The sequence below is a fragment of the Mytilus trossulus genome, chromosome 6 (genome assembly GCF_036588685.1).
Source record: "Mytilus trossulus isolate FHL-02 chromosome 6, PNRI_Mtr1.1.1.hap1, whole genome shotgun sequence".
NCBI lineage: Eukaryota > Metazoa > Mollusca > Bivalvia > Mytilida > Mytilidae > Mytilus > Mytilus trossulus.
In genome coordinates, this window is record NC_086378.1 from 38,249,960 (window position 1) to 38,265,867 (window position 15,908).

The following is a 15,908-nucleotide window of genomic DNA, read 5'->3' on the forward strand; positions in this document are numbered from 1 at the left end:
TCACATGTCGATAATAAACTGACAACGCTATGGCGAAAAAAAAAAGAAAAAGAAAAAAATAAACAGAAAAATAATAGTACCCAACATTGAAAACTAAAGACTTAGCAACACGAACCCGACCAAAAACAAGGGGTGATCTCAAAATAGTATCTTTGCAGTAGTCTAGTATGTGTATGTAAAGTAAAATGATACTTTAAATCTGATACAGAACTCGTACCAATGGGCGGTTTTATAAAATAGACAGAAATGAAATCTATAGACATGGCAAGACATATTTTATAGATATTGATATTTGTCCAGTGGTGTATTTTTTTTAAATATCGCACCTAAACATGGAAAAGAATATTTGAAAAAAAAATCTATGTTTAAGAATAATTTATTCAAAAATACACATTTGTACGCCGAGGGGTTGACGACATATTAATAAAATCAAGGAATTGTATATTCAAATATGCAATTCCTTGATAAAACAAATTAAACAAACCCCTCAAGTAATGCCTAATTAATGTATATGCTGCTAACTAAATCTTATATATCTTGGCAAGTGAAGGAATCCTGGCAATTCAAGTTTAGAGTATTTAAATAAAGGTTATTAAATGTTTTTGTATATTCAATTTACAACGATACACTACGTCTCTCTGGTATTTGCTAAAAAGTGAACTGTAAACATAAAGATTTAAACAAAAATAAATTTCGCTTAAAATGATCTCGATTATCACATAAAGTTATAAATATTAAACTTAAAAAAATAAGAAAGAGAAAAAGATACCAAGGTGCAATAAAATAATCTAAAATAATAATAAAAGTCTAATAAAAAAGAAACGAATATGACCAAAGAGACATAGAAGAAAAGACGAACAGATACGACAAAACGCTACAAAAAAACTAAAGATGAACACTACCAGAAATCTGGGAGGGGCGAAAAGAACTCACGTACTCTGAAATGTTTTAAATCGTATTGAAACGAACACATTTTTTGTGTATTAAACAATAGACGGATGTACAACGTGGGCCCATCAATCAAAAGTTTGTAGTTTTCATTGTCAGATTTTGTCACATCTACGTAGATATGTTACAATACGATTGTCATTTTATGTAATTGATATAAGACTTTTCATTGGACCAATGTTATTTCCCTGTACAGGACACATTTAATAAATACTAGCAGTCTGTGAATATTTCCATATGTTAAATTTGTTAATAATAATATAGTTCTACATTTAAATATTTAAAGGTTTAAATAATGTGTGCATTATTTTAGAAATTCGGATTAACCAACCAAAGGTATAGTTTTACATTATTTTTTATTCATGCTTTATTTGATCAATACAAATAAATTGTGGGTATAGGGATTTATTTTGTCTAAGGGCATATATTTGGTAGTTATTTTTTCAAACGGAAATTATTGAACATGTATAGCTATTTTCCAAACGAAAATTAGACACTATTCATAGCTATTTTTCAAACGAAAATTATTGACCATTTATAGCTATTTTTCAAACGAAAATTATTGACCATTTAAAAATATTTTATAAACGATTTTTTTTAACATGTAGCTGTTTTTCAAACGGAAATTGTTTTGATCGTGTAGCTGTTTTTCAAATGGAATTATTGATAATTTCTTCTTTCTAAGTAAATGAGAACACAAATGAACTAGCAAACAAAATCGAAGAAAAACCAATAAAATTAAAAATTGAAAATATAACGTTATATAAAGCAACAAAATACATCTAATATTTAACCTTTTTCAATTTCAGATGCGATTCTTTATACATGAAATTTGTGTGTGTATATGTATATGGCTGCCATATGCTTTTTCTAAAGTAGAACAAATTGACTTCCCTGTTAAATTAGCACGTTGTTATAACGGTTTCTACAATAAGACTACAGTAGCAAGGAGTGTAGGATACAGTATCCACTTTTCGTGTTATCATGAATACAGACTTAAAACATCAACGGACAGAAAATACAAAGGAAAACTGCTTGGTCTTAAAAATAACGCTTATATTAAGGGAAATATGGACGGAGTAGAATCTAACCTTAGAGCAAAGCGACAAGCTGAAGGTCAGACAAAGCCCCCCAGAAGACAGAGAAAAGAAATAAGAATGATGACAGACGAAGAACGAGAAAAATACTTTAATGCAATTACAACATTGAAAACCACAAATGTAAGTAATCTGGACATTCTTGATTTTGTTGTGGTACTTTGATTTTAGAAATGCAAGACATAATAACCGCACACTATCACACAACTTAACTGTCTTCTGATGTCATACTGAATTTTATTTGTATAAACCAGAAATTAATCATGTCAATAAACGCATTTCCTTGCGAATTAATGGGCTGTTCAAAACAAAGAAAATGCTGGAAAAAATAAATAATTGTACACGACTAAGAGTCGATTGTGTGCTTAAGAAAAAGGAAACCAGAGCTCAGCTAACACCACCGGCATCATGTGCATCATGTAGTTCAAAAGAAAGCTGGACCCTTTTTTTAAACAAAAAAAAGTATCCGTAACAAACATATAATAATCCTTATAGTATAAGAAAATAGGAAAATATGGTATACTTGCCAAATACCTCTTGTTATACAGTTTAATTCGAATTAACCGTGTTTCCTCATTTTGTCTTTTAAAATATCGTTTGCTAAAAAGTTTCGGTGTATCATTAGCATACTGGCACTAGTATAATTAAATGTAATAACTTTATTATGTCATCTTTCTAGGAACAAGTCGACAATGAATCAATCAGTCGTTTCGGTTTGTTGGCAGCTTTTCATTCTGGTGAACAGTTGGGGGCTCATGGTGGATGTGGTTTTGGTCCATGGCACAGAGCGTTTCTGATAATGTAAGTAATAATCTTTGCTGAATATTATGACGCACTTAACTTAGTGCATTCAATATGAAATAATTGCGATTAATTCACAATACAATTGTTTTGAACTGTACGATTGAGATTTGAAATACAATTTGTTCTATTAAAATGCATTTATGGACTCACATGATTTGATACTGAAGATATTAGTAATTGTTTCACAATAACGCAACAAAAGTATTCCACTCACTTCCTGTTTTTGTAACTGTTTTTGGCTCCTAAACGGCTAACTACCCTAATTTAAAAAAAAAGACAGTTCAAGTGTTGATTTAAAGTAAAAATAAATGTTCCTCACTGATTTATTTTAGGTATGAACAGGCTATGATGCAAGTTGATCCTACCGTTACGCTTCCTTATTGGGATTCAACTCTCGACTTCTATATGGAAGACGCTACACAATCTATCTTATGGACTGACAAATTTATGGGAAATGGAGATGGATTAGTTACTACAGGTCCATTCAAAAACTGGGATACTGCTGTTGGACCTTTAACAAGAAATATCGGAGTTTCTGGAAAACTTTACAGCGAAGAAGACTTTTTAAATGTGACGTCAAGGACAAAATATGGAGAAATTTGTGGAGATGAGGCATTACCTGAGCATGACATGGAGTTTTTACACGGACCTCCTCATGTTTGGATTGATGGTCAGATGGGAATTATTGAGACAGCTGCCCATGATCCTATCTTTTTTATGCATCATTCCTTTGTGGATCTGATATGGGAAAAATTTAGAGACAACCAACGACGAAATGGAATAGACCCTCAAGTTGATTATCCTGCCGAATTCTTTGGAGATATATTCCATGCACCAGAGGAGGCAATGGGGATCGGTAGTATGACAATGAGAGATGGTTTGGACGACAAATTTACCAGAGACATATATGAGTATGCTCCTCGACCAACTTGTAGCAGAAACAATCAGGATTGTGGCTCTAAATATATTAAGTGTGTTGATGTAGCTGGTGCATATAGGTGTGTGTCAAAAACACTGGAAGAATATGAAGATGACATGGCAACTGGAGGAGGAAATACTGGCGGAGGAAATACTGGCGGAGGAAACACTGGCGGAGGAAATACTGGCGGAGGAAATACTGGTGGTGGAAACACCGGAGGCGGAAACACAGGAGGAGGAAACACAGGAGGAGGAAACACAGGAGGAGGCAGCTGTCCAACTCCAAAGCCACATGTACCAAAAGTACCGAAAGTAAAGCCTACATTGCATAAACCTGTACAAAACAACTTTTGTGTAAATGGAAAAAGTGACACAAGAGAATGGGTTTATTTACCAATTAGAGTAACATATCAACGGCCACCAGATTTCACCAATTATGGATCTTACCCAATTCGTAATGGAAAGCAGGCATCAAAATCAGATATCTATGCTCCATCTGGATATTCATCTATGAACAAATACATAAGGCCAGGTCGCCCAGAAAACTATGGGAATTGTAAAAGTTCCACTAGCGGTGCAGGTGAAATGTACATACAATCTGATGGACTAAATTATGATGGTACATATAGGGAGTATGCAGTTATTGATCATCGTTTAGCTATATCCATGTCAGTTGCATATGTTGCGGTTAAGAAACCAGAAATCAACGATCCATCTGATGTCGTAATTTCTGCCTTTGATTCATGTGGGAGAGTATGTCACGCTACGTGTTTAATCCCTGGTACGGATTACTACAGACCTTGTTCTGGTGCATTAAGAATTTCCGATGTTCCACGTTTCCCAAAAATGTATGGTGGAAATTTTGGAAACTCTGTTATGAACGTTTGGAATTACACATCTTCTGCATCATGTCCACAATTCAACATTGATCAGATATACGTCTCTTTCTTCTGTGATTACAGTAACAGGTGGCCTTGGGAACATGCACGTAAACAGAACCTCCCTCCACCACCACCAAAACGAAGACCCTCAGTGGACAATCAACCAAAAGGACCACGTGTAGCAAATAAACAAACTGATGCTAGCTTGTCATTACCCCAAACACCTCAAAAACAAAGTAAGTATTATATTGACAAGTAATATCTCATGGAACAGCTTTATGTACTTCTTCTGTAATGAAAAGGGATAACAAAAAACCCCACACAATTTCATGTTCTTGTACGATGGAAACAGCGAAAACGTGCAATAAAACCATACTTCGCCTGTACAGATTTAAACTACATGTACATATTCTTTGTAAACAAAAGATGTTTTAAAATCTACTAATAATATTTATCCTCTACAACTTATGCTTAAAAAAACAAGTTTAATAGTGACCGAAGTTCCTTTAACTTAAGAACATAAAAAAAAATCATTACAGCAATCATCACACCATTGATAAATAGGATAACAATTACTTTGATAACTTTACTTTCCTTAATTATTGTGTTCGTTGGCTCTGTTTTATGGATAGTTGCTTCGATATGCGAAAGTTTGCAGTGACATCTCAGATTTCAATATTTCATTTTAAAATCTTTGAGTTCTGATATAATTTATTTATTAATACATTTATGTAACTGGTACTTTCTAAAGTTATGCATACTCTGAAATTGTATTTAATGGTTATCTTATTTTTGTTTCAGAATGTGCAATTAGAGGATGCATGATTGAACGTGATGATTGCAGAGCACCTTGTGAAAATTTGGTTAATTATCCATGTGTTAACAAATGTAATACATTTGCAAGATGTTTTTACAAGAAATACTATATACAAACCTGTAGTTATGGACATTACGATATTACAGAAGGAAAATGCCAACGCGGCAAAGGTCACTGTTCAGACGAAGAATATAACAGCGGAAGTAGAGGCAGGTTTTCTGGGTAGTTTGGAGAATTAACACACATAGATATATATATGATCATATAAAGCAATTCTATTACTAATTTGGTATAAAATCCAAGAGAGTCTTTGAGAATAAATATTTTTTTTATCATCTTGTGTCCATTTCAAGAACAAGAACGCAAAACTAGCCTTTTTGATCAATATAAAAAAGTCACAAATGTAAACTATATTTTCAGTTACATTCTGCATTGTTCATATGTAAGTTTTACAAGCTTAAGATCTAGCAATGGAACTCTTATCTGACAAAGAGGTGGACATTTTGTTTGAATAAAAATGGATTGAGAGATGATTTAAATCAAAATGTTAGTTTGCACAAATAAAAGATGTTTTTTTATGATCAAATATATTCTACCTTTTAACAAATCCTTATGTGACAAGGCTAACAAGTTGGAACGATTATTGTTTGCATGTGTATTTATTAACTCGTTTTTTATTCTATTTGTGACATTGCAAAAAGGGTTATCCAGCTACCTAAAAACATGATTCAATGTAACAAAATATCAAGAGAAATCCTTCATAATTATCTAATGAGGATAACCCTTTTTGAATATGTTTGTATTAAACGCATGGTTATGATGGTTGTATTAAGAATGTTCGAAACAATGTTGTATGCATTATACTCGGATACTACAGACAAAAAAAATGTATATTGTGGCATTGCTACACATGTATAACTCGAATTACGATTCTAAACTTTAAGCAAATGTCAAGCGAGGAGGATCATTTTAAATTCGAATTGTTGTCTGACATCGAGAAAAGATTTGTCTCCAGCAAAGAAGGTCCTGTGGTATATCTGTGAATTATCTGAATGTTATATGTAAATGGTAGTTCTGTAAACCACAAAAGACTATACAAATGAAATGTCTCTTTGGACAATGTGCAATAATGTAAATGTAAATACTTATTTATTTTAATGTGTTTTATATAATAAATGTTTTACAAGTTTTGTATTGTTAATTCTCAATAAAATGTATAAACTAGAATTTAGAATTTGTAAAAGATACAGAGGTTTGGAAAAGAGCATGTTCTTTGAAAAGAGAAATTTGAAGTCTAGTTAAAACATTTAACATATTAATTTACGAAGGCATCCAGCAAAAAAGTCATAAAGCGTCGCCCACACGGCGTTTTTGTGATATTAAGACTATTTTCGAAACGCAAAGGATTTTCAACCAAAGGAATAATATTACCTTAACAGTATTTGTCAAACTCTTTCGAAATATAGGGTCTTCGATTCTTTTCAAATTTGTACCTTATTTGGCCTCTTTTACCTCTTTTCGAGCGTCACTGTTCAGTCTTTGTAGACACAATCTTAATCCTGGTATTAATGATGAGTTTATCTCTGGTTTTATAAGAGCCTTTGGATTCACAATCACGGTTTCCAGCCCTTTCTTTTTATCACGATAATACTATTTTTCCCGGCAACATTCTATTTAATTTCAATTATACTCGATGATTTAACCAGAAAAAAACGCTTTTTGAATTTTAAATTTGTATATTTCGGATTTTATTTTCAACTTATTTTCAAAACATTTTTGTCTCCTCATGCAGGCTAAACACGAAAAGATAGTTTCTTAAATGTGATTATATATTTTTATTTAAACATGTTCATTTAACTACATGTACCTAATATTAATATATTTTGACTTCAGATGAATTTCCAAATTAAACATTTAAAATGTAATTAATCATATCGTACAATAATCCTGGCTTTAAACATTTTTTGTTTTAACTCTTGTATCTTTTAGAAGCAATACATCACATGTAATATCAACAACAGTCAGATGTCTTATAAGTGTTTCACTACTTTTTAAATCCGTTATATCCATACGAAGAAGGAAAAATGATTCTCAATATCTATTTCATATCCGAAATGTGGTTTTTGAAAAAACTGTTGTAGCATTTGTTTGGTTGATAGCTTTAAGAAAATAAATATTAAAACAAATCTGAATTTCTAACCGGAAAATAATACATGATAATGAAGTAATTCATAACACAGAAAGTAGTATGGGGGGTCTTGTACAATAGCAATAGGTCTAGAATTTTAATAAAGTCAGTAAAATTCGATACAGGAATGCAATTTTATAATAATTATTTTCATTTGAATTAACAATCTGATGTGATTCAATTTAATAAATTTATGTGTACAAAAGTAGATTTTGCTCTCTTGATTTTCATGTTTTAGTACGTAAGCGACCTAGGGTGGTTTGTTAGAATTGTCTTATTTTATGAAGGAATCAATCGAAAAATTTCTATTACCCCTTTACACCTGAATTTCAAGTTTTGTATTTTAATAATGATTTATTAGTAATAACACACTATAAACATATTTTATCATTGTTTCTAAAAAAAAAATTACCAGTTGCTTTCATGGACCTCAACAGTTAAAATTTCATAAAGTCTAAAAAAAAAATTTGGACACTTTTATAAGAAAATGTATTTTAATATGAAATATAAAGCAGCATTTTCGACTAGTGAAACAATTTTAACCTCGACTACAAAACCTGCATCCTATTTAACACAAATGTATACAACTTTGTTTAAAGTTGCTGCTTTGCAGAAATATCTTTGAAATGCATTTTTTTATTGATACATATTGTGTTACGTGTAAAAACAAACCATTCTATCATCCAAAAAAATGTTGAGCTAGTATGCGTTTTTTTTTTTTATAGTAATAGCCATGTTTTTGTTTCATGTGGTTTTTTTTAGCGCGGTCACCTCAGTACTCTTCCAATCTTAAGGTGTAACATTATAATATTACACAAGTAATTAGTACGCATTGGTGGTTGGTGTTACCTTTATCTCTGACACTTAAGTTCTAAATGTAGAAAAGGTTGTTCATCATTTTAAACTAACAAAGGCTGTAGTCTACTACAAAATGATTTACAGTTTAAAAGATAATTACAATCTGTCTTCAATGTGTTTCTTGCAATATATAAGGTAGACATTAGACTGAACATGATTAATACGTATGCTTTTTTATTGTACTGTCTCCTCTTAAATTTCAAATATATAATAGTGTTATAAATGTCACTATGAAAATAGAATGTAAAATGCATATGGTGTATTCAATACCACAAAACGGGAACATCTGAATGATAACAAGGAAATAAGCTATTTACTGTCATATCTCAGTATTGACGTCACTCAATGCAATAGGTATTCACCAGGGATGACCGATGTCTCCCGGTTTATTACACAAAGTTCAATAAACTATTGTTTCTGTCACTGTACGAACGTCACAATAAGTTATGACATTTAATGAACCTTTACCAAAAGTTTTTATTAATTGTTCACCTTGATTCAAATAAACAAAATAAATATTTAACTAGGTGAGAATCACAATGTAAAAAGTGTAAATAAACAACAACAATTTAATTTTCCTATGATAAAAAAAGAAACTGACTGTATAAAATTCTTGATGAGGCATTTGCACAGTTTTTATTTTTGACAAAATGTTATTGAATATCATAACTAAAAAATGGATTTGTCAGTGATAGTAGTTATCATGTAAATAAGTTAAATAAAATCAAACATTTACTTGACAATCCCCATTTTCTATAATCTTGAAAGGTGTAAATCTTTTAATATCACTGTCATAACATATATTTTTTTAATATGATTTTCAATTTTTGGTTGCAACGATTTTCACTATTACTACAAATCAAAGGGAACATATTAAACTTAATTCGTCAAAAGCAAAAAAATATCAGAGATACTCCTCTTACTCAATATCAATATTTTACCGATTTATAAAGATACTACTCATTTGAAATTTAAATCATATTCAACATACATTTGGAACAAATGATTTATTTACTGACCATTTATTTCCAATATGCTTTGTTTCAATGATTAAATAAAGGTATTTTCTATTTTACTAAATTTGCAGTTTATATTAAATGTAATATATATAATTTTAAAGAAAGAGAGTTAATCATGAATAAAACGTCCAAAGTTAGGATCGTACGATATGATTGATGAACATATTATGTGTTTTATTTTGCAATTCGCCCATTAAGTCGCAATTAACGTACATTTACTACATGGAATTGACTGCACATGCTTATCTTAAGTAGAAATATATAATCTTATTTACCCATCATTTTTTTCTTTTTTCCGTCTATAAATTGAATCAAAAAAATGCATTTAAAAAAAATTTGAAAGAAATATGATATATATGTCTTTGATGAGTTTTACGCCCGTTGACTACAATATGTATCCATCTTGATAGTTATATTCAATTCTTAAAATACTTGATAAAACTCGCATTCTAAGGTATGACAATCGCGATAGAGATAATCATTGTCAACAACGTAGGTGGTAGTTGTGTTGTTGGTGGTGGTGTTGTTGGTGGTGATGGTAAAGGAGGTTTAATTGCAGGTGTTTGATAAATATCAACCACACATTGATATCGGTGTCTTATTCAATTAACCGCCATGCAGAACTTATACTATTCGGTATCAAATAATTACAGAAACATGTCGTTATACCACTCTTTCATGTCAAAGGTTCTATTCCACTTTCGATAGCTGAGTTCATATTTGAAAATGTCCGGTAAACCTCTTAAACAATGATAGGGTATGGTTTTTTTTTATCGAAATATTTGAGTTTTAAAAAATGGCAAAAAAACGGACTAGGACTCGGACTTTTACATTTGCACTGGAATTATATAAGTCTCAAATTGAATGAAAAGAATCTAAAATCTGCTTACATTTTGTTCACCGATCATCTGACACCAATGCCAAAAACCTCAGCTAAGTTCATTCTTAAACAACAAAATTATAATAAACAAGAATTTAAAAAAAGGGGGGTTCATTCTCCAAGCGTCTGTGCTGTTGACCCGAACAATCACAAATAAATGGAAACTGTCTTTATAGGTACGCAAATTACGTATGATACTTAAGTTTAGTATTACTTATGAACCTTGTTTTTTTTCTCTTTGGTAAATAACACTACTTTTTTTTAAAACGATATGTTTTTGACTGCCAGATAAAATGACGGAATTTTTATAAACAAATATATAATAAAACTTCAAAGAAGGAACAAGTGGATAACATATTGTTTTCTATTCTATTACAGGTGGTCCAAGACACCAACTTAACCACAATCGTGCACGACACATACATAGACCGCCTGTTCAGAGATGGGGAAGACCAGGCTTCGGATAAAATATAGACTGCTTTATGATTCGTTGAAAAAGTCCCAAGATATTCCGTCCATGCATTTCATTATTTATTCATTTCATAAATGAAAATGATCACCTGGTAAACTTGAATTTGTTAAATATGTCTACATATAAAATATATATTCCTATAACTTGTTCATGTTTTTCAACTAGTGATTTCGGAATGTACATGGACTAGGGTAAACTGAGAATTAAAATGTGACGTAATGGCTAAAATATATTTAACAACATATCATTGCTAAGTATGAAGAACTTGTTTGACTTTATTTTGATGTAATCGCCCATATACCAATGAATCAGATGCATTTTCGGAGGATATATCAAATACAATGTAAGAATGTTAAAACTGATTATATTGGTGCTAATGAAAATCATCAAAAGTACTGTGACAACCGTATGAACATATAATTATCATTAAGGGATTATAATAGATATAGGAAGATGTGGTGTGAGTGCCAATGAGACAACTCTCCATCCAAACAACAATTCAAAAATTAAACCATTATAGGTTAAAGTACGGCCTTCAACACGGAGCCTTGGCTCACACCGAACAACAAGCTATAAAGGGCCCCTACATTCAAAACCAGATTTTGATAAAGCTTGATAGAAAACATGAAAAATAAATACAAAAGCAAATATTTTTAAAGGTAAGAAGGAAACATTATAAAATAAAAAAAACACCTTTTTTCGTAGTATTTCGTTGCAATAAGCCAATAAGACATAACGAATGTCTTTATTTCTTCTTTGCTCTATTTTCCGCAATTAATATCACTTTTCCAAATCCATTTTAGTCTACAGAAAGTTGTACTTTTTTGTCTTTTCGTGAATGTTATGAAAATTCGTTACAACTGCATTCGGCTAATTGAAACTTATCTTAAAGAAAATCTTTAATAAGCAAATGATGTTACAAAAAATAATTCACTTCATCATATGCATTTTTCAATTAAAAAATATCGATGTAAATATACAGATAAGAAATATTTGGCTCATGTAATAACTAATTTAAAGCAGCTTTTTGATAGAATTCTATATATGTTTCTTATGAAGATAATTCATTTAGATTTATCATAAAAATGTACATGTTAGACCATTTGTCAAAACAAACAAATGAGTATACAGAATATGTTGTAAAAAGGTTAGTGCTCATGTTTAAAATGATAAATCCAGAAAGCGTTTCGGACACTCTTGCAAAGCATCACTTTTATTTTGCAACTTTTGTATGACTCTTTACTGGCAAATTACGTTTAGATATGCAGTTGATTAGAAATAATGTTTTACATTGGCTTTCGGATCTCAAATCAACATGTCCATTAGTTGGTTTATGAATAAAGAAGTAAAAAAACCGTACTCCGAGGAAATGAAAAGTCCGTAAGCAAATGAAAAAAATAATGTTGAAACGCATCAAACGAATGGATAGCAACTGTAATATAACTAACTTGAAAATGACTAGTTAAATGCGTTCGTCTTATTGAAACTTATCTTAGAGAATATTTAATATTACCGAATGTTGTTATTAAAATAACTCGCTACATTATTTTCAATTCAAAAATTTCAATGCCAACATGCAGACATAAGCCATCATTGTGTCCCATATAATAACACGAAGGATGCCACGGTCATATTATTCTTCCCTTGTCAGATCATTCAAATTATTTGATTAACAAAGCTGTTGTAAGGAAACTGCTTAGATCATCAGAAAAAAAGAAATAAAAAATAGAAAGCTATTCCAATTCTGGTATTTTTTTCGTTAAATTCGAATGGTTGCTTTCAATGCAGTTAGTTTAAGCTAGTTCATTATGATTTTTGTGCAAGATAAAACTTTACTTGAAAACAATATAATCAAACATTCAAACATTTTGCCCCAGGGAATCCTCGTGTGTAATAAAACAACAAAAATTGAATAGTAATCGTTTATAAAAACATATCGCACCTTGTTGACATTAGATAACAAGACATTTTACGTCACAGTCATCACATTACGATATTGTAGTGTGTATGAACAATGCACATTTGTTTGTGACTTCAAAAAACAAGTAAATTAAAAAGAAATGTGCTTAAAAAGCCTTTTATTATTGTAACAGGACAAGCACGCTTGTAATCGACGAAATTGTATTAAAAAAAACCTCATCATAGATACCAGCATTGAAATTCATTATAAACACCAGACGCTTGTTTCGTCTATAAAAGAGTCATCAGTGACGCTTGGATAAAAAAAAATGTTCAACACCCCAAGTAAAGTACGAAGTTGAAGAGCATTGAGGACCAAATTTCCTTAATGTTTTTCCAAATAAGTAAAATAAAAGAACTACCGAACTCCAAGGAGAGTTCAAAATGGCCAGTCACTTATAAATTGGATAAATCAAAAGATCAAATACGTCAAACGAAGGAAAAATAACTGCCATATTCCTGATTTGGTACAGGGAATTCGTTATTTTGAAAATGGTGGATTCAACTTGGCTGTATAACTAGCTAAACCCCTCACTTGTTAAATACCAAAAATGCAAAACTGTACAGAAAATGTATAACGGAAAGTCTCTTATTAAATTGCTAAATCAACAGCCCAAACACTAAAACGATAGCAAACAACTGTCATATTCCTGATTTGGAACATGTTTTTGCTTTTGTAGAAAATGGTGGATTAATAGATATAAGAAGATGTGGTATGAGTGCCAATAAGACAAGTCTCCATCCAAGTCACAATTTGTAGAAATAAACTGTTATAGGTCAAGGTACGGTCTTCAACGCAAAGTCTTGGATCACACCGAACAGCAAGCTATTAAGGGCCCCAAAACGATTATTAACTATTCAAACGTGACAACAAACAGTCTAATTTATATTAAAAAAAACGAGAAACAAGAAACACTTATGGACCACACCATAAAACGACAACTACTGAACATCAGATGCATGACTAAGGATATGTGCAAACAAAAGCAGCGGGTTAAAAAGTTATAATAGGAATCAACCTTCACCCTTATCTGAAAAAATAGTTTAACATCACAATACAGAAAGACTCACTATAAAATATCAATTGAAATGGCTTAACTCAATCTAAAGACATATTAACACTGTGAAAATACACTGAACGAAAAAATTGATTATGCTACAATGTAAATAAAAAATAAATAAGATAAGGGATGAATAGTTAAAGGCAGCAGTAGTATACTGATTTAAGATGTTAAACAATCTTAAAAAAAATCAACAAAACCCTGATCAAAAAGCCGCCGTAAACAAAAATATACACATGTAAATGAAAATAATGTTGTGGTAAGGTATAAAGTTTAAATGGAGAATGGATGATAGTAATACCAAACACTAATACAAACTCATATATAGACGACATATAACTCTGAACAAGTAGGCATTTAATAACAAAAAGAATCATTACAAATAGTATCAACAGGTCAAATTAGCAATACAATACAATTTGAGACTCCTCGCAGCTACTGTCAGCTAGTTTAAAGCCAAAACATATAATAATGAAAAATCATGCATCAAAGACTCAAATCTACTTAAACACATCCAAGAGATTTAGTATTTCAAGTCATTGACAGTTTAAGAAAACATGACTTGTGCAATGCCAAAAATAAATGTATCGACAGGCAGAAGGATAACTTGGAGTTAATTTCTTTATAGAAAAAAATTAACGTGGATGTGTCTCTATAAATTTCGCTTAAAAAGAATACAAATTTAGTTATGTTTTAATTTTCTGATGACAAAATCGATATGTGTGCCAATGTTTAGCTAGATAAACATCTCCCTTGTATGCATGGCGCATAGAATTTCATTATTTTTACCACAATGTGTGAGAAAAACAAACATACCTTAGTAGGTAAGTATATAAAAAAATTGGGGTACAGCAGACGACATTTTTATATTTTCTTCACTATAAAAACAAACAACTTTGTCAAAAAAGAAACACAAAGTTGCACTTAGACAATTTACTATAGAAGCAAAAATGATAAACAGGAATACAAAAAACAAAAAACCCAACACATTGGAACAATGAGACAATGATCACGCAAAAAATGGACTAAACAGTAAAGGTTAAAATATATAAAGACAAAATGTGTGCTGTATAAATCAAAATTGGTCCTGATTTTGGTATGGCAAACCATTTAAACAGTAGAAACTATTTGTAAACTAGAAAACAGTTGCTTATAGGTGTATCAATCACGTGATCTTGCCAAATATCGTCATACATTTTCTGATGACGCCAAAGCAGTCTCATTCCGCGCAAAATCAACAAATTGATATTAACCCAAAATCTGAATAAGAAAGATATCGTTTTCAATAAATAAAGCTTGAAAAATATTTATCAAGTAAAAAAAAATATCTTTCATATTTTGGCTTTATAAATATTTTGATATGAGCGTCACTGATGAGTATGAAGACGAAACGGGCGTCTGGCGTACTAAATTATAATCCTGGTACCTTTGATAACTATTCACACCACTGGGTCGATGCCACTGTTGGTGGACGTTTCGTCCCCGAGGGTATCACCAGCCCAGTAGTCAACATTTCGGTGTTGACATGAATATCAATAATGTGGTCATTTATAAATTTCCTGTTGTACAAATCTTTAAATTTTTTGAAAAACTAAGGATTTTCTTATACCAGGCATAGATTACCTTTGGCCTTTTAACTTTTTTGGATTCGAGCGTCACTGATGAGTCTTTTATTGACGAAACGCGCGTCTGGCGTATATACTAAATTTAGTCCTGGTATCTATGATGAGTTTATTTAGCCGTATTTGGCACAACTTTTTGGAATTTTGGACCCTCAATGCTCTTCAACTTTGTACTTGTTTGGCTTTATAAATATTTTGATATGAGCGTCAATGATGAGTCTTATGTAGACGAAACGCGCGTCTGGCGTAATAAATTATAATCCTGGTACCTTTGATAACTATTGGTGCAGTTCAGAACTCGTTTTACATGTCATAAAAAAATCTCGAAGATACTATTATAGTTAAGAAAAACAGACGCAGAATTCGTAATCTATTAATTCATTT

The 15,908-nt window shown here is 31.1% G+C and overlaps 1 protein-coding gene across 1 annotated transcript; it reads left to right on the forward strand.

Moving 5' to 3' along the window:
* Positions 1–1,126: 1,126 nt before the first annotated feature.
* LOC134721298 (uncharacterized) lies at positions 1,127–11,146 on the forward strand. Its single transcript, XM_063584182.1, has 6 exons — positions 1,127–1,284; positions 1,758–2,168; positions 2,725–2,846; positions 3,182–4,884; positions 5,450–5,674; positions 10,789–11,146. Exons 2-6 carry the CDS (start codon positions 1,758–1,760, stop codon positions 10,875–10,877), a joined length of 2,550 nt encoding a protein of 849 aa, XP_063440252.1. The 5' UTR covers positions 1,127–1,284; the 3' UTR covers positions 10,878–11,146.
* The last annotated feature ends 4,762 nt before the right edge of the window (positions 11,147–15,908 follow it).

Bases quoted from the DNA above. Each gene is read 5' to 3' on its own strand.
- LOC134721298 (XM_063584182.1), top strand. From the start codon at position 1,758: ATGCGATTCTTTATACATGAAATTTGTGTGTGTATATGTATATGGCTG. The intron at 2,847-3,181 runs GTAAGTAATAAT...GATTTATTTTAG, and splicing joins CACAGAGCGTTTCTGATAAT to GTATGAACAGGCTATGATGC. The intron at 4,885-5,449 runs GTAAGTATTATA...TTTTTGTTTCAG, and splicing joins CCAAACACCTCAAAAACAAA to AATGTGCAATTAGAGGATGC.